Source organism: Charadrius vociferus, unplaced genomic scaffold, assembly GCF_000708025.1.
Source record: "Charadrius vociferus isolate BGI_N301 unplaced genomic scaffold, ASM70802v2 scaffold196, whole genome shotgun sequence".
Taxonomy (NCBI): Eukaryota; Metazoa; Chordata; class Aves; order Charadriiformes; family Charadriidae; genus Charadrius; species Charadrius vociferus.
The window spans coordinates 2,085,772-2,106,066 of NW_009648953.1; the positions used below are offsets into that span (position 1 = coordinate 2,085,772).

The 20,295-nt window shown below is 37.6% G+C and overlaps 1 protein-coding gene across 1 annotated transcript in view; it reads right to left on the reverse strand.

The window, feature by feature from the left end:
• Positions 1-5,607: 5,607 nt before the first annotated feature.
• Positions 5,608-20,295, reverse strand: part of CCDC53 (coiled-coil domain containing 53) — a 15,350-nt gene continuing 662 nt past the window's right edge. Inside the window, exons 2-7 of the mRNA XM_009887440.1 lie at positions 18,841-18,939; positions 16,469-16,534; positions 14,904-15,032; positions 13,237-13,347; positions 9,294-9,358; positions 5,608-5,945 (exon numbers count right to left, since the gene is read on the reverse strand). Coding sequence (XP_009885742.1) covers positions 5,861-5,945; positions 9,294-9,358; positions 13,237-13,347; positions 14,904-15,032; positions 16,469-16,534; positions 18,841-18,939 — 555 coding nt within the window. The 3' untranslated portion in view covers positions 5,608-5,860. The remainder of the gene's footprint in view (positions 5,946-9,293; positions 9,359-13,236; positions 13,348-14,903; positions 15,033-16,468; positions 16,535-18,840; positions 18,940-20,295) is intronic.

A 20,295-nucleotide genomic window follows, 5' to 3' on the forward strand; every position in this document is an offset into this window, starting at 1 on the left:
GCAAATGATGAAATAACTGAGAAAAAGACACTCCTCATTTTCTCTGTTCATCCCCCTCCCCACTTCTCTACTTTAAAAGTAGGTGGATAACTGGATAACTGGATCCAGATCAAAGGAGCATCTCTGCATGCAATGGGATTCCTTTTCAAAGAGCTGTTGGGAAGCGGTATAGAGAAATTGACACTGTAAGACATTAATTGTGAACAGTTTAGCTCTCAATAGGCAACCCCTGAAAAATGGTGTAAATTATGCCAAAAGGAATCACAAAAGGCTTGCGGAATCTCTTGGAAGCACGGAGTCAGCTGAACGCTAGAAATCACTTGTTTGAAAGCAAAAAGGATAATCACAATTCTTAGGAGAGTTATCATTTAAAATGTGCCTTACAACTTTTTCCCACTGTCCAGTTCTTCACAGAAGGGTTAATTCAGGTGTACTCAAGTTCTCACCACGACAAGTGACATAAAGGGTAAGGTTTATTAAACAGTTGATGGTAATCACCTATAAAAAGAACCGTTAGTATAAATGTAAAAAATTTCTCCCGGATCCCTTTCTTCTGACCCATCCTTTTCAGCACTCAGATGCATGCTCTTTCCAGTAAAAGACTGGTCCCCAGCCTAGCATCCACTTTACTACAACTTCTGATTCCACAGACCAGGATCGAAGGTGATAATGAAGTACAAGAAGGGATTTCTAGCATACAGGGAACAGCATGTCCTCAGACAGAGCAGACAGTAAGGCAGGACACACAAGAGCTTGATAAGCAAAAAGTATATTGCCTAAATCAGAGAATACTATTATTTACCATTGCATTCCTTCAGGTAGAGGATACCAGTTATGAAGTCTGATGCAAAAAAAAAAAAAAAAAAAAATCAACTGCCTGCAAAGTGAATGTTTGTTCAGAATTTTCCTTTCCATTCGTTTACCTGAAAACGGGAAACACACTCAGTGAGAAAATAATCAGCTTGTTTTAGGTCAAGACACTGACTTAAACATCTCTTTTAAAAAAATCCAAATAAAACTGAGTGTTTCATGCCACATCTGTCGTCACTCAATGACCTGCATTTTAATTAATAGCCATTTAAACTTGCTTCCTCAAAATGAGTATAAGCATGTGGAGACACATCCTACACTAAGCTTGTTTCTGTCACTCATGTTCTGTGTGGCATGGGGTACGCTATATTAATTTTCTGCTTCGTTTCCCTCATAATGAACTAGCTCACGGAACTCCCTTAAAGCAATATTGTATTAGCAAAGTTAGACGGTCAAACACAAGGCAGGAATACCCAGAGCTTCCCGAATTAATGCAATCATTTTTGGAAGCACTAAGAAACTTGTAATTTAGCACTGAACATCAATGTCTGCTCACAGCTGGAGTAAAATCTTGGTGGCAGGAAAAGGGACTGCCCGAGCGCTGCGGTACTCCTCACGCCTTCTGCTAAAGTATTGATTTTTACCAGAGACAGAACTGCACAATGAGGTGAGCCACAAGCCTGAGCTAACCTGGCAGCTCTGGTCTTGCCCGTGAAGCGGTCTCAATGGAGACACCATCCTCTGAAGTATCAGCAGAATAACGTGTTGAGCACTAGTGCCGGCATGTGACCTGCAGTCGTCTCGGACAACAGGTTGCCGAATTTTCTCAAGAGTACGAAAACACACGTTCCGTTTTGCAGACAAACCCATTGTAACGCTGTAACCTTGCATCAGCTTTTCAGAGATAAAACTGGATTCCCAGAAAGCTTAAGACTGTGATGAACTTCGGCTTCTTGCTACGTAACATCATGGAAAGCAAAATCTACCCGATGACATCCAACTCAAAGTGCTGATCTTAATGATATTCTCTTTTTCCAAGTACAGGCTATAGCTTCTTATGACTTTTTTTTTTTTCACAAAACGTCAAACTATACAGTTAATCACTAGTGCAAATAACACAATGGAAAGAGAAACAAGAGAAAGGAAGAGACCCAGCTTGGAAAAAGAATAATCAATTTTCTTCTCAAATGTAGCTGAACAGGAGAGTTGAGAGGGACCAGATTAATGATTCAGAGTGCTAAACTAGGACTTCAGTATGAAGTTATTACCATGTCCAGATGTTATTTTTGCATTCAACAGTTGTTTGAGGTTTCATTTACATAAATACAGATATGCATCTAGTCTTAAGGCACCTATGTGCCTTTAAAATGCCTGTAATATCTTTAAGAAACTGACCTTTACACATTCTGCACTCCAGTTCACCTGGAGGAAGATGGAGATGGGGTAAAAAAAAAAAGTTTGTTGAAACACTGAAGACATTATTTACAAATAGTACATAATTAGTGTTAACAGATGCATCCAACAGTTACTCCAGCAACATGCTGAAGCAGATGTCATACCTACAAATTGTAATATTGCCCCAGATGATGATTTTAAATCCATGTAAAATTTGGGTATATTAGATGTGTACGACTGAAATGTCTTAATGTATACTGTATCTTGTAAAAGCTCATTGCTGTTGGAAGCTCTTTAAAAATAAAAGTCACTTAAAAATGGACTTCTTCCCTTGAAAGTACTATGTATATCTGATTACTATGCAGCCAAGTTGAAATACTCCCTCCATCTTCTATTCCAAAACAGATGGCAAATAATGAGCAAGTTGGAATATACTCTGCTTATAGTATTTAGCTTGCGGTTAAGGGCTTTCCAACTTTCTGGGTTAGCACCATCTCACTAGAAAACGGCTGTAGATCAAGGAGGACTAACACAGCTGACATAATTCAGCCTCAACCCAACCTTCCCATACTTAATAGCTTCTTGTGTCAGCATGTGTCCTAAACTGAAACATCTCAGATTGAACTTGGCTACAACCTAAGCGTACAAGGATGTGTTTAGCAGATGAGACTGGCAGGAACAGAGGAGCTTAATGCGGTCAGAGGTTCCGAAGGCGGTGGAAGCACTATGGCTGCTGGTGTCCTGAAGGTAAACAGGGAAGGTTTTATCTTTTTCTCCCTGGTTCCTCACAGTTCAGCCGCTTGGATTTTTACTGTGCAGAGTGCACCGCTTCAGTGGGAGAGGAGATGAAGTGGCAAGATTTTTCATCGAATCATAGAATGGTTTAGGTTGGAAGGGACCTTAAAGATCATCCAGTTGCACCCCCCCCTGCCATGGGCAGGGACACCTCCCACTAGACCAGGTTGCTCAAAGCCCCATCCAACCTGCTCTTGAACACTTCCAGGCATGGGGCCTCCACAACTTCCCTGGGCAGCCTGTTCCAGTGCCTTACCATCCTCAGAGTGGAAAATTTCTTCTTAATACCTATTCTAAATCTACTCTCTCCCAGTTTGAAGCCATTCCCCTTCATCCTATCACTACATGCCTTTGTGAAAAGTCCTTCTCCAGCTTTCTTGTGGGTGTCCTTCAGATACTGGAAAGCTGCTATAAGGTCTCCTCGGTACCTTCTCTTCTCCAGACTGAACAACCCCAACTCTCTCAGCCTCAGCTTCTTAACATTTCTGCAAGCCTACCAAGAGTGCACTATTCCAAATAACCAGCTACCCTGAAAAAAAACAAACCACCCAAGTCTTCAGCAATTAAATGCAGCATGCTTACTAATGAAATTGTTCTGTGACATCTATATATGTAATTACCAATTAATTATCCCTTATTATAACAAGTGACAGTAGGCTAGAGGTTTTCTTTTTCATTTCACATAAAAATACATCTGTAGTGGTGTCAAAGACAATCGATTTTAGTTTCTTCAGACTAAAATTACTTTACACAAAGAGGTTCTTCAAAATGAAAAACAATGGAAGTCATACCTCCTTAAATGTGTTTTGGTAACCTCGTTTATTTCTTTTAACAAATAATTAACTACTATGTTTCCAGTCAACTCTTCAAGTCATGCTACTTCCTTACATAGGTTAGTATCCGATCAAGAGCATTGAACATACAGTTCTCATTAATTTCGGTCTTCCTTAAATTTTCTTGTTAGAATAGCAGCTATGGGATGTTCAGTTCTTCTCTAGTGAGAGTGTGAATGGGGCTTAGGTGAAACTCCCAATTCCCTATTTTCAAAACTCTCCCCTTCAGCTAGCAGAATGATGCAACTTCAGCATAACCAGTTTTGGAGAAACATGTATTACAGAGACTCTAGGAGAATTTTCATCATATTTAAAACAACATATGAGAATAAAATAGAACCACAACTTTGGTTTACAAAACATAGCTTTAATTATATAGATTGCTTCAATGAGTTTTCAAATATAGAGTTCAAAAAGTCACCAGTGTTTTAATATATGCTTTCTGAAATAACATTCTAACATTTACTTTTGAAATATTTATTGCTAATATGTTAATATTTGTCAAGTTTTACCAAGTGTTAACTACTGAATATTTCTGTTTAAGTGTTCAATAATGATTAACTCATCGTTGAAATGCCATTGCTAGACATTTGCTAGTGCATCTATGCTTTCATAGGGATTCAGGTATTACTCGGATTTACAGGTTATGAAGAGCTTAACTATGTCCGCTAGACTCAAGTGGGAGCCATGCTTAAGTTACAGGAAAAAAAAGCAGCTAACCTACTGAAGTGGCATAAATAACTAAGAGAGAAGATAATGACTGGGTCATAAAAGCTAACGAATTCATATACTTAGAGCTTCAATCTTAAGTCTTTTCTTGGTCTCAGGAAGAACGTAAAATACCGGAAAGTGAATGATTGCCTGGCCCACAGCATTTGGTATAAACGCAATAATCTGGGGAATTCAAATAGATTGTGAATAATTTCATGTAGAACAAATTATTAAAGAAGATTCTTTAATGAAACATCATTTTTGACTCACGCAGTAGATTAAGTACTTTGGAGGGAAGTCTTCAGGGCCAGTCAGGCTCCAAGTGGACTTCTTCATCTTGTTTCCCTATGCACACCTCAGAAGATAGCAAGGCAGTTTTACCATCATGCAAACTGAATTTTGGCTTCTTTGCTGAAATTATCAGCAAGGGCACCGATTCGGAGGTGCAAACTCCAAACCGCTCAGCCACAGCTCCTTTTGAATAAGCCCAACAGCAGTCAGAAAGTCGTTTCTCCTGACTCATGTGAAAGTGAACAAGTAGTAAGAATTTGGTATTCCATTAATAATCTCCCAGTCACTTGTTTCTTTCACAGTGTCATTTTCAATGTTTGTAGCTTTCTCCACCTCTGTAACCTGAATTTGATAAACCAACTCTTCTACGGAGCAGGAATTTCATTAACAACTTCACAGACTCTAATGGGAAATAGCAGTATATAATTTGAAAACAGATTCACATTGGGTTTTAATATATTTTTCACTTGTATTTTAGTCTCTCTCAAACCAGAGTATCACTAATTTGCAATCACCGTAAGATCGCTGACTTCTGTGTAATTCTTGTTGCGGCCACTTCAGAATACATATTAGAAAAAAATACAGTTCATCAGATTACAATTAAAGCAATTTCATTTTGAAAAGTTACTTTACCTGTATGTTATAGGACAGAAAGAAGGCAACTTAAGTTGAAAGTGTTACACAGAAAATCCAATAATGGATAAGAATGCAGTCTTAGAGACCTGGAGGTTTAGAGGCGTGGAATTTTTTGAGCTTCGCAAACTAATTTCAGAGAATCAGAAAGGTATCTGAAATGATGCAGCATAAAAATTGCAAGGATCTCACAATTAATTTTCATGGTGGAAAGGTTGAAGTTGAAACACGCTGCTTGTTCAAACCTTCTGGGAGAGAACACGGAGGATCTTAGTTCTTAAAAATGCTGTCAGATAAACCACATCACTCGTGACCCACGCAAAACCATTGTTGCTAAAGCTCCAAATACATTAGCACTTAACAGAGGTTTCCAAAGGCTGAAATCAGTCTCTTCAGTCACTAAATGAAGATTCACTATCAGAACTGTCTTCTGCTTTCCCGTCATCTCCCCAGGCAGGCACAGGGGCATCTGGGGTCCTGCAGGCAACAAAAACGTTCTATGTTGTCAATCGGCTGAGAACACCACCAACGTAGCATGTAACGCTAATGTCCTTTTCACCACAACTGCATGCACTTTATATCCACAACATTTAACACATTAACTGTTCATGATTTACAAACTCACACCTTATTGGTATTGCTTCACTTACAACTGAAAGATAAACACTAGAAAATGTTAAGTCACTGCACATCAAAACTCTGTGGACATCATTTTGAACGCACACCTGTGAGGTTATAGGAAACAATGACAGATCCCTGAGAAGCGGCAAACACTTGCAGAAAGAGTTGAAAGCAGGCAATGCTGATTAATTCAATTTTTTTTTTTGCAATCTTCAGAGGTACTAGGGCTGAAAGGAACATGCTGTACACCATTAAGCAGTGTAAATAGTACATGAAAAAAATAAGACAGGAAATGAACAATATTGTATCCAACTAAAACTGCAGGGATAATTTAGAGAAGCAAAAAAGAATTACTCAGAGTGGAATTTGGCTAGAACACTGGGTTAAATTTGAAATGCAAGAGCAGCCATGGGATTTTTATTGACTATAAATGATTAGATCTCTTGTATTTAGTTCTGAAGAGAATATTTAAGATGGATCTTAACATTGTGTCAAAACATTTGCTCAGGGAATCTACTGGGAATGAAAGGAAGAGAAGCAAGCCATCTAAAGACTAACTAACACTACTGACTGAAGATGCTTTCCCTGGACTCTCCCTCCTGAGTACGTAACGAGTTTGACAATACAAGCAAGACTGAGCCTGGTAAATTCTGAAAGCAAGGTAGAAAATACACACACGCAATTACACTTGGGGAAGAATCTTCACAGAAACTAGTTTCCCGTATGATAGTTAACTGCTCTCTGATAAAATACTACATTTTCAACTAAGCCGACAATTGTATTATTTGTCCCGCTGTTATTTAACTTTGGGCTACCCCTGTGTCTCATGCCACAGAATTTCTTTTCCAACTTTAGCTCTGTTTGTTATAATTTCTCTGTTGGAAATCCCTCAGGTACCTTTAAAGTGTTTCTAACCATTTTGGGTGCAAAAATAAGAAGTGCGTTAAAGAACTGTAAGTGAGCCTTCTCCCTCCCCCCTGCACACCTCCAAAATAAATTAGGAAAGCGTTTGCTTTCTCATGCAAATACCACTTCACAATATTATTCCTTGTTGCTGTGGTAATAACAAAACAGAAAAGCCGTGCAAAGACACGTGACCTAGAGAGACCAGTGCAAAAACTCTCCTCTAGTAAGGAGAGGAAGATGGCAATGAATTCCTTTAGTTCGTGAGGGCAGGACAAACTCTCCTGGAATCGTAGACAGGCAAGAGAGGAAAGATAAGAAACAAAAGTTAAAAACAGATAAATTGATAGAATAGACCGTTTTCAAATTCTGTAAAAAGTTGAGAAAGGAGCAATAACAAAAGCAGAAGAGCTGAAGGAAGAGCGTATGAACAACTCCATATTATAAGAATCAACATCTCTACAGCCACCAAAAAAACACACTGAGTCACTGGCAAGTAGCTGGGAGAGTGCAGTAAGCGACTGAGCATACAGCAAGATGTACATTTTCCTAATTTTCACTGGAACTGAGGGAGCAGGCCTAAGGAACCTGAAGACACAGGAAATGTGGTGTCAATGGTAAGATACATACATAAAAAAAAAGTCTACAATATTGAGACAAGAAAGCAAGAAAATTAAAAGAAAGGTCACCCCGACTCCTTAAAATATTATGCTTTATGCAGCTCGCCAAAATTAGCTTTCATTAACCAGGTAGATTTGCTATACAGTTTTCAAACCAATAACATTTTAAACAAAATCTGCCTCAGCATTACTGTTGCACAGAATCTTTGAAGATGGACTTTGAGACTGAACCCCAGACATATTCTGTAAGCCCCAATCCACAGTAATAACATTTCTGTCTTAACCCAAAACAGACAATCTAAAAGCAGGTATTTTTTTAAAAAAAGTTTTTGAAATCTTAACCTATTATCTTATTTTTGTCTACTATAAAAATCCATCCAAACATGAAGAAATAGCAGCATTTACAGAAAGGTATGGACCAGAAATGCAGAGTGAAAAATACAACACATTTCACACACATACAGTAAAACCATGTTTGATAACCCTGTCTCAGACTTGCACAGGTCCTTCCTTGTGTTCTTTTTCTTATTACTCATTTGATCAGTAAAAATATAAAATGAGGAATTACTACTTTAGGCATATTTTGACACTAGGAAGTAGCTGGGAGATAAAGTGACTCAATGTACGACGATACTTCAGTTTTCCTGTATTTTTTTATTAAGTATATTTTATTAAACACATTTTCCAATACTTATTTTATTAAACAAGTTGCTAGTTTCAGAATAAACCTTTCCAAAATGTAAAAAGCTTTCACTGGAAAGGAGAAGCAGACTTTCTAATACATTGACAGTTTCAGTAAAAGAGTTTAGTGGCTATAATGAAAGTTGATATTTTCGTCAGTTTAACAAATCCCATGAAATAGTACAGTAAAACTAAATCACACGTCAAATGTAAATTAAGGCTAAAATTCATGCTTATGGTCAGACAAGTAGCTTTGAAAATGAGTATCAGTTCTTAGTAGTCTTCACAGCAGGTTAGCTCAATCAACAGTCACAATTTTGAACTGCTGACTTCAATTTACACTGTCAATGTTGAAGTCAAACTGTACACTCTACTGAGGGAATCTGGAAACAACGGTGTTGTCCCTCATGCATCCGGCAAAATAAAATAGTTTGTTCTTATTACTTGACAACAATGACGTTTTGTTATTGAAGTGTGGCAAGAAAATATCTGGGAAAAACCTCATACTCTAAACAGCACAGTGAAAATGGCTACTGATGTATTATCTGATTCCTCATCGCTAAATGCACATTGTCAAATGTTACCTTGTCATTGCTACACCCTTTTCCTTGAACTGCACCACCTCTGCCTGGCTTGGAAGAAGTCCTTCCGTTTCCTCTCAAGTCTCAATGGTAAAGTCCTGCAACTTTCTGTTTGGGAGGGTGCAGTACCTACCCATTTATATTCCAGTCTCTGTATTACCTGGGCCTTGCCTCAGACTCCACAATACTGCAAAGACAGCTCATACTCGAGATTGCACCCCTCCTCCTTTGGTACTGATGGCCCTCTTCAGACCTATAAAATGCTAAAAACGCCTTTTACGAAAGACTTCAGAATCTGTTTTAATGATGAGAATTTAGATTCATGATACCACAAACAAGCTTTTCTAAGCATGCTTTTTTCCAAGTTTTTTAAACGCACGGTTGAATTCCAGCCCTACTGAAAGTCACAAATTACTTACTCGAGAAGATCTGGATTTAGCCCTTCAGAAATCATTTTGTTTCGTATTGCCATTACAGGAACACCCTGTGTAGGAGGAGGAAGAAAAACATGAAACTACTGGACACAAATAGGTGAACTAAATTCCACAGGTTCTTTCAGGCTATACTTTCATACAAATTTATGCGTGTCACTTGTTGAACAAGAGCATGGAATGATAATCTCAGTTGCCATCAGTATAAACCTAGAAGCGAAAAATTACTAAGATCAAAGGCCCTTTTAATCCTTCTTACATTTATGGCAAAACACCTAGAGAAAGTTGCAGAAGAACTGGCAATGGAGAGATGTATTTGCAATTCATGCAGACAAAACCAGGAAGCTGACGCTATGTACGTGGATGAGAATGTGAAGAAAGCACATAGGCAGCAGAGAACAATTGTGCTAAAAAGATGAAGAAGACTCGGACATGCTGAAGGTACAGCCAAAGAGGGAGGAAAATCAGGAAAGTGCATCTGCTACAGCTGTGGAAAGATACCTTAAGGCAATGCCAAAAATTGGAAAAGTTTTTACAAGAAAGCATGCAGAAAAAGTCAAATGAGAACAGAAGCATAATTTAGAAGTGATTCCTCTAATACAAGTGCTTGTACAGTTAGGCTTGAATCTTCTATGACTTGGGGACAGATTTTAGCCAACTATGTACGTGTTAAAAAAAATTCCTTCCCTTCACTGCAAGTCCTTCCACAGCTTCTGCACTTTATTTTATTCAGCAACACCTAAATATCCCCTCATCTTGGACCGCATACCCAAGAACACTTTGACCCACGTCGTCTTACGAGATACATTCCAACAAACTGCTCCTATGTTTCCACTAGAGTTGCTCAAAGACAACTTGTTGCTTTGCCATCCCCTGGTGCAAACCATCAGAAACACCACCTGGACCACTGCATGCCAAGAGAGGAGGGGAAAAAAAAAATAAAATTTGTGATTTCCAAGGGACAAAGCTACGGGCGGTTTAGGAAAGTCAGGAGAGGCCTCACAACGTAAATGAAAAGTATTGTAGGATTCTTTTGGCACAGGACAAATATCTGTTGTCCAAAGTAAGTAAAATAGTGATAAAATAAAGGGCAGCCACGATTAATGTTCCAGAGAAGCATGTGGTACTACTGACAGTTGCGGTAGCTAGCCTGGCAAAGTGAGAACTAAGGTAGCCGTCTTACTGCGTTTTCCTTGCACAGTTTCACAGTTAAGAATCACAATCAAGACTTTTGCTTGAAGATTCCGGAGTAGCACAGAGACAGGTACGTAGTTTTAGCAATCTACTAAGCATATTGGCAAAAATGTGACTCAAATAGTTGCGAGGTATTAGCTTGAAGTAAAGAATTTCTCAGTAATTCACAACTAATGTACATTACAAAGGGGAAAGCATTTGAGTATTTCACGATGGTTTCAAATATTCACTTACTCTATTGCAGATTTGGACACCAGGGATTGTGAGTCTATACACCGTCTCATACTAGCTTCATTTTTTTTCATTGCTTCACTGCTTTGAGGGTTCCTTTCCCTAGCTTAGAAGTCACTGATGAAGTGTTTATGCATCAATTCAAACCATGCGAAAACCAGACTGAGTCAGATCAGGCAAAGCAGAATTTGTATTTGCTCTCAATGAAACAGAGCTTGGGACATGAACTTCTGAGAATGGATTGGAAACTGTTATGTTTTTACGTTCACACGTGGAGAAATGTTATATTCCAAAATTGTATGCATCAAAATATGTAAGACAAAAACCTCTCAGTACCCTCATACATCACAGATTTAAAAAACTAATCTTAAGTGTAATCAAAATGCCCATTAACAGTGCACGTTTTCCCTGAAGGAAAACAAATAAGATTGTACCTATATCTGTTTATAATACAATTAGGGCATTGCAATTACTTTATCTTTCATACTTTCATAAGTTTTAATTTGGAAAATCAGAGCCTGATACTGCTGTGACCCTAAGTGTTACTAAAATACAACAGACAACTAATTTAAATCTCAACAGTAAGCACACTGAGCAAACAGGTCCACCGAAATGGCACAGGTGTACTTTTCTAACATAGGAGCCAATACTAAATTTCCATCGCATTTGTCTCTGCCCAGTTAAGATTTGAAATCATCCAAATCACTACACATTCAACACAGTGTACCACAGCCCTACTCCCAGCCGGGTCCTGCAGCTCGAGAAGCAAGGGTCCCGGAGAAGCCACAGTTCAAGCAGCAATCTTGTTGCAAAATAGGTTTGGGTTCTCCACAGTGCAGAAAGAGGTCACATACCATCAGCACTGGCAACTCCTGAAGAGCAGTGCGCTCTCCATGTTTGGTTTTTAGTTCAGTCCTTTAAAGCAAGGATCGATCTCTATCAGGCCTGTCAGTATCTTGGTCTCTATGCAGTCATGTTTAGTGTTTAGAAGCAAGCAAGAGCTTTTGTACTTTAAACATGAAGTTTATCTGAAATTGTAGACTGCTCCTCTCACACTGTCAACAGAAGTGTTCTGAACATTTATTGTAGCAAATATGATACTGCTTTTGTCAGGTTTGCTTGACTATTACTGTTGTATATTTAAAAAAAATATTAATTTACTATGCTCAACTACACTCCATTGAAATAAGTTTGCTACTATCGTGAGTAATAAATAAATGATCACTTCAAACAAATCTTCAGCTAGAAACTTAATTTGGGCAAATAAATGACACTAACCGAAATACTTGACTGGACGAGAAGACAAGTTTGGCAAATACAAAAACACACATTAATTTGTAGTATGTTAGTTTGACTTTCCTACCACACTGTTTACAACTGGCAGAGGAGTCACCAGGAACTGCCAGTACAAAGGATAAATGTGGAAAGTGAGATCTCATTCCTTTTGCAGTCACCAAAAAAAAGCTGAAGTGATTATAGCATCCAGCACTTTCACATCGACTTTGAAGTTTGGCATTACATCAATACACTAATATAGTGTTCTACTCTCTGCTACTACCCCACCGCTAGGTTGTCCAAATGGTTTGTAACAAGCTACCCATGAAGTGCCAATTTCTGATTCAAATGAAAAATAAGGTCTGGAACATCATTCAAAGTACCAAGCACACTAATTGTAGTAATTGCTCTGAAGAGGGAGTGAAACCATGAGGTTAGTTTTAACACGAGCAACATTTTACTAATACTATGACATAGTCTTATTTTCCAGAATTATAACATATATTTCAGAGGAAAATTTCCACTGACAGCTTGAAAATATAGTATTTTTTTCTTTGTTTCCAATTTCATTATTAGTTTTGTGGATGTGAAAAAAGAGCTCTTAAAAAACATCCCCAAGAATCTCCCATTCACCTTTTCTCCCCTTCATTAGTTTTCACTCAGATTAATACTGAGATTACATTAATTTATTTCCTATTTATCTGTAGAACGTCCCACAGATAAAGAGGCAGACAAAACCAGCATCATGAATAACAGGAAACTGAAGTGCAACCAAGCAGTGAAGCAGTTCTTGTATCTCTATTTTGAACTCCACAGAACTATCAAATACTCCTGCTCTGGACTACAGTAGCAAAGCTGCATTTTGTACCCTCCAGCAAAATGAAACTGTAACCATGAATGACACCAATTCTGCCACAATAACTACACTTTCAGTGGCATCTTCTGTGACTCCAGCTAATATCACTCTGCATTTACACAACCTCACACCTTCATTTCGCAAGTATATTGGCAGTATTTTGTAGAAAGATCTTGCCTGAAGCTGTCTGAGAGAATATATTACATCAACTCATTTATTAGAGAAGATGTGCTAGAAATACTGTGATGTTATCCGAGCTTAAAGATTACTAATACGATACATGTCTTCAGACATTTAATGTTCACTTAGAGCTGTGTGTGACGTTCCACCTAAAAATAACGGAGTACCTAAAGAATGGTAAGAGAACTGACTTACCACTTGTACCATTTTGAGATATCTGGCGTATCTTGGATCCTTGGCCACAGTTCTGACATTTTCTGTTACTACCTCTGTTTTCTGTAACCCTTCTTCATGTATATTGACCTGCTGTATACAAAGAAGATAACGCTTTAATGGTTAGGTATGCAGACCAGAAGCACGGAGAGATTTCAATCCATAAAGTCTGAAATTTACAGGGAAAGTGCAACCCTTCTTACAGCAAGACTATTCTGATCTGTGCTCATGGTATTACAGATTTCCAAGACATGAAGACACAAAACTCAGCTCTTTCATTATTGACTGTTACAAGTGTGACTTTATACTTTTAAGTCACAATTTTAAGTTATTGCACAATATGTGAAAAAAAAAAATTGCCTATTGGCCATGTTTAGTTTTTTGTATTTAATGAATAAAACAGAACTAAATTTTAATGTTCACTTTATAAAAAGTATTTTTTTAAGGATCATAAGTATATATCTCTCCTAGTGGTCCAACGCCTTTTTTCCTCAAAATATTTATTTGATTCCCTGACAAATCTTTCACACAGGTTACATAGCTTTTAAACTATACTTTTTAGTATAAACCATTAACCTAAAGCATAACATACTGAAATCAAAGAATCCTTGAGAGTAATTAAAAAATATGAAAAATTACAAGAAGCTATAATATTACTTAAAGGACAACAGAAAACTGTGTATTTGCTATTAAACTAACCACTTGAAAGTAGCATTGGAAACCTTTCAGAAATATCTGTCCCTACTGTAATATCGGAGAGGACGAACAGTTTAAAGAAAAAAAAATAACTGGGATTACCTTTCTAATGTGACTGAAACGAGCAATGCTAACTGTCTGTTCTATCTACCATGTTGCTGGCTGCAAATTAGAGTTACAGTCTTTAACAGGCAGGGAAAGGCAGCAGAGTACTCCAGCTATTGCTGCTCCACAGCAACTTCTACCAAATAAAAGAATGAGCAGAGATTGGAATTGGAGATTCCAAGAAAACAAACTGTAATAGGAAACTGGGGAAAGAACTCCATCTACAAATGAGGCAGAAAGCCTCGCTCAGTGAAGTGGTGATCACAGGATTTAAATCTGGGTTAGAAAACTAACCAAACACACGCATACACAAAAAAAAACCCAACGAGAAATTAATTGCAGGGAAAGGATCCTAATGTTGATCGCTTACAATAACTGATGTTTTCTGTACATAGATGATAATATATAGAAAACGTTCACTGTAATAACATCTTTAAAGTAAAGTATGTTAGAAACTCCAGTTTGAGCTGAGCGCTTACATTCTAAAAAAAGGAGAAGAGTTGGAATTACGTGATTCTAACTGTTATTTTCATTCATGTCCTTCCCAGTCCCCTGACATAATTCACGTTCATATTTTAGTGTGACTGAAGAAGAGGAAGGTGTTGATCGTTAGATTTGAGTTACTTCTAGTTATTCAAGCCACATAGTCAAGAAAGAGTATGCCCATTTTTTTTTGTTTTAAGTCACTTGTTAAAACAGTTTCAATAGTGAAAAACATAGTTTTAGATCTTTACAGTTGATTGCTCTCTTCCAATAGACTTGCTCCTTCCATCTACTTCAAATGAGACTAGCAACTTGATGTGGTGAGGTATATTCCTTCAATGTATTAGTTATGCTTCATTACTTACTCCAGATGGAGGCGATACAGCTGTCTGTTGATCCGCAGTAGCTTGTGCCACAGGACCATTTGTAACACTATTCATATTTGCACTGGACGCTTGAAATTTGACATCTTCTAGGCCAGGAATAGAGGATAACTGAACATACAAAACATCATCAAATAAGCAATGAGCATATCGTAAGTCTACGTGTACAATAAAATCTGCATTATGCTGCTTACCACATGTTCCCCAGGTAGGTTTCACATCAGTAAAATTTTAACTTTCTATCACTGGTTTTGGTATTTTGATCAGAAAAAGAAAAAAAAAATAATCTGTTCAGGTGGCTTCTACAACAACCCCCCCAAAACACTCCACTGGAGCTTTCACTGTTAACACAGGGTTGCAATGCAGGAACGGCTTCAACACCTTCTCAGCATTTCGCTACTGCACTTATCAGCTACACGAGAGCCGTGCCATCTTCTCTGCTATTTCCTCTACAGTGAAAGAAATCATGACAAGAACAGCTCTATTACCTAACAGATGGGTGACTGGTTACAGATTTTGCAATTTTCTACATCTTTCACTCTTTTTTAAGGAAATGCTGAGAGCGGATATTAACTATGCTGCATATTTATTTGAAGAAAATTCTATTTAACATGATTATGAAGAATTCTGCAAAAATTATCAATACTGATCATTTCTAAATACTTTGAAATAAGTAAGAGTTAGTAAGCACTATTTGTACTACTATAGTATTTTTTTCACGAAGATCTTAATGAAAGGTTTCAAAATGTCCTACTCCTGCTCCCAGAAAAGCCAAGTGAAATTGCTTCCATCATTATTGAAAGAAGGATTGATTAAAACTATACAGTGGGTGTTGTTTTTTTTTTTGTTTTGGGTTTGTTTTTTTTTTCTTTTAGCAAATTAAATAATACATGACTATATATTATATCCTTTTGTCATATTAGCTAAAGAAGATACATCAGACACATTTGTGTTAGCTTAGATCCAATTCAGGTCCCATTTCAATATCAAAAGGTTTGCAAGGCATCTATCTAGTTACTCAAACCAGTTGAAATCCTTACAGTTCGCTAACACTCAGAAAGAAACTTTTGCTTTACAAAGGGGGCAAAAATGTCTTATTAGAGCTTCCATGGCAAATGCAATTCTGTACTGCAACCCTGCAACACATTTTTTTATTTAAAAGTTGCACATTTTAGTATCGGAAAACTTCCCTCCATTTTCCTAAAACTAAACATGGCAATAAAACCAACACAAGTAAGCTGCCATGTAGTTCAGTTGCCCTTTCAAGATCCAAGCGCTCCTTTCCTGTTCAATATGCTTAACAGAGACAAAAGCAACATTTCCACTATGTGCTGTTTGTTCCTTTCTTCCATATCAACTACACGTTTAAATGTTACGCAACAGAAATGGCAAGGCACGCAAAGAATTTCCCATGTAGGCGTTTTGTATTAGCTCCTTCAAATCATTATGAAAACTTATTTACTCAATTCAGACTACGAAAAGGAAGCCAGTTCATGCAATCTAGGAGGCTGCCACTGTTAGAAGATGAAGTCTGTACACATGCATACCTTTGCATCCAAAATATTGAGTGTTGTTTCAATTTGTTGGATACGGAGAGAAAGTGCTGACAATTTCTAGAACAGAAAACAATTTGAACATGAAAACGCTCCTGTAGGCCACTTGCACATATAAACCAGTTCACATCTAGCTATACAAAATCCCTTTTGTCTTCTACCCGTTGAAGGCAGAGTCAAGTGTAAACGATATGATAACATGATGAAAAAAATGAAGCAATGGCATCCCTTTTTACTACAGCAGTTACACTGGCCCAAATTTTAAATAATTTTACTAGGCAGTTAGTTTTCCCAAATAATGACTGACAGGACTGAAGACAGACTATGTACAAAAGAAAGCCAAAGTAAATAGGGTATTACTTTGGGCAACCAGAGAATAATGATAGACATATCGTACTCTTGCAGCTAACCAAAACATCCTTCTTCAAAGCTTTTTCCAAATGTGGAAAATGAAAAGATGTGATGCGTGTGTATGTAACAGAGCAAATGCAAAGTAGAAAAATCTGATAAAGAATACAGCAGGTGATTGAAAGTCCTATATAGTCAAAATGCACAGCGAATCAGAACGAACCAGAGGCTTTATATGCTCCAGGTGCACCCCAATCAAATTTTGACACTTTTTTTACAAAAAAATACAACTTAAGTTTTATTTGAAATTACTCTATAAGAACTGTCACTCTTTTAACTAATCACTACCATACTCCACCAGACCTGTCCAAGTGAAGTTGGCTAGCAAGCTGGCTGGCAGGTACGTACCCCTCTGACAGCTTTCTGGCATGTTGGCAAGATTCTGCCTGGCTCTGAAGCAGAACTTTAACACCCTGAGAAAATGGCAGTGCTGCCAATATGCTAGAAAAAGTAAAAAGCGACTGACAGGAGTTAGTCTTTTTGGATAGTGCACCGACTTGTTTACAGATGGTTCTTTGTTCATGAAGAGGAGTTAGCTCCTGCCGAAAGGAACTATGTGCCCTACATGTAGCTGGGGAAAGGGGAGGAAAGATGTACAAAAGAGAGTTGTATAACTTTACGGGTCAGCTTGACTAGACAAGAGCCAAGAAATTTAGAGTTAAGGATGGCGTCAGTCCTAATTTTGAATTTCTTGGCTTGTGTTGATTTACACTGGGACCTTTTACATTAAAAACACTTCTGTACTTCATAAATACAAAAAACTTTTCAAGGAGTTTATAAAGCAACTATTTAGTCACTTGGGTAAAAACACGCTTAGGTTAACTAATAACTTTTATTAAGTAGACCTCACAGCATTGCTGCGTGCTCAAGATGGTTTCAAATACATGTGTTCTGATCTCCACAGTGCCTATATAAGAGGTAATATTGAGATCATGTGACAACTGAGTTTCAGACAACTGACAACAGCAGCACTATGGAGTTACACTGTCCCATATACTAAGTTACAATCAGTTCAAAAATCTAGAAAAAAATACTTTTTTTCCTCTGAAGCTCCATATGTTGATGTGGTAGCCAAATTTTATACTTGTCACGGGTCTGGCTCTAAACTTTACTAACTAATAACAGAATTTCTCAGATTACATGACTTCGTCTAATTGGATTTGACTGCTGCCCTAGCTCTGCTGGCTAGGGCTGTATAGTAGCCTTTGTTGAATAAACCAGCGAACAGTTACCAAAAAACCACTAATGACAAAAAGGTTAAGCTCAAAGCCACATTAGAAAACACCCTTTCTACAAGAGAGGAAGCACTCTTGTCCTGTTCAGTGGACAATTCTAGTCCTGTCAGTCTGCTATATTTCCACTGACACTAAAGTCACCAGAAAAACTTATTAACACTAAATATTTTTATTTTTCTCTTTTTTACAGGACATTACAAAGAACCGCTTCATGTTCCATACTAATTACTTCCCGAAATGTCTTTTTTTCTGTATCAAAATTATTTACATTCAGAGCTTGCTGTATCAGCCTTTTAAATTAAAGGTGGTAAAATCTGAGGGCAAGTTTCGATACAATATCCTAGGACACAGATGAGAAGGATACTGACTGTCAAAATGGATTCAGCACCATAGGAATATGGCATCCTTCTTCCAAAACAAGATGATATCCACAGATGAAGCTGCTCAGTAGAAATTCAACGTATCAAAAAGTTTGAAGACTGTGCCAAACGCAAAAGTTTAAGGAAACATGATTAAGTGTGGTACAGTCAGCAGTTCATGTGGATATCTTGAGGAAAAATCTGTCTGAAGCGCTTACTCAAGAGAAACCTTGAAGAGAAAGCAGGCTAATTTTTTGGTTTAAGCTACCAGTATTATCGCAGCAAAAATATTTAAGTGAATGGTTCTTTTTTCTAGGATTTTTTTCATTGTATAAATTGACAGCTGGGAAAGTAATAAAAGTACCTCTTCACAAACAGTAGAAAAGCGGTTGAGAAACTGCACTGTGTGAACCACAAACTGGTTTAGAAATGCTACAGTTCTTTTCTGCTGAATAGCAGGAACCTGCATTAAAAAATATAAGAAAATTAGATCATATACAAGTTTCAATTCTCATATTTGGATTCAAAGACCTGTTAAAAAATGCAAATGTTTCAGAAAAAAATATTTTAGAAATCTACCTTAAGTGTGCTCACTATCAAGGCATATATATAGACAGTTTTTAATATATACATGTATACATATATACAAATCCTTTTTCATGAAAAATCTCACAAAATGACAGTTGAAAAGTTGCAGGATACACAGCAAAAGCAACAAGATCCACATAAATGAACGACTGTTATCTTATTTAAGAAAACACTTTTAGATGAAATTGTGAACATTCCTGAAAATCAGCGTTAAAATTTTTAAAAAACAGAGAGAATCTCTCCTTCTGAAGCTTAGGAAGGAAAAGCAAACTTGGTCATCGATACAAATACTCGGTTACAACCAACATCATAATAAAAAATAAAGAGTAGTGAAATTGCTGTCTCAGTCTTTACTGGTTACCTATACTTTTTCTTATTCGCAAGCCCAGACTATCCTAAAATTACACTTTAGTGTCCCTCCTCCAAGTCAGATCCAATGCACACATACTTTTCAGACTAAAAGGTAGAATGTTATGTTTGCCAAAAACAAGTGTGGTGCTCATAATGTAACAGACAGTTGGCATTTTTATTTAAACCATTCTACAAGACTGGAATCAGGAACATTCACACAAATGTTTATGCATAAAATTATAGTGCCTCTGCGTTAATTACCTTGGATAATTGTTTAAGTCCTAAACTTCACACAAGAAATTACTCTATTGAATTGTAATTGGTTACAGTGAAGGATTCACATGGAAAAATATTTGCAACCAAGCTTCAGCTGCACTGAACAAGTTTGTGAACATAGTGACTCTCTGGTCTCCACCTCTTCTTTGGTCTTCCATTTGTCAGTGCAGCCATTCACTACGCTTCGCCAATCTTAAGACGTCCTGATTTTTTATGAGACTTTTGTTGCTATTAACTCAAGTTTTCAGTCTGTGCACCTGTACAGCAGGGTTTGCTAAAGTTCGATTCTGTAGTTCCAAACGTGTCAAACAGTGCTTACGACCTTATCAGAAATGTCCGAGGGTGGCACAGAGCATGGAGGGATCATCGGGGCAATTGGAACCGTCCTATCCTTATACTCTCTATTTGAGAAACAAAGCTAAAAGAACGTTTTCGCATCGTTAAGAGACACGAACAAGCAGCTTTGCACGGGATCTGCCTCACAGCTCTCAGGCTTAACTCATAAATATAACGTTATAACAGAACTCGGAGCAAAAGGCCTTTGGAAGACATTACTACCCGACTCCCGGAGACGCAGCTGAAGACGAGCCGAGCCGCCTGCTCC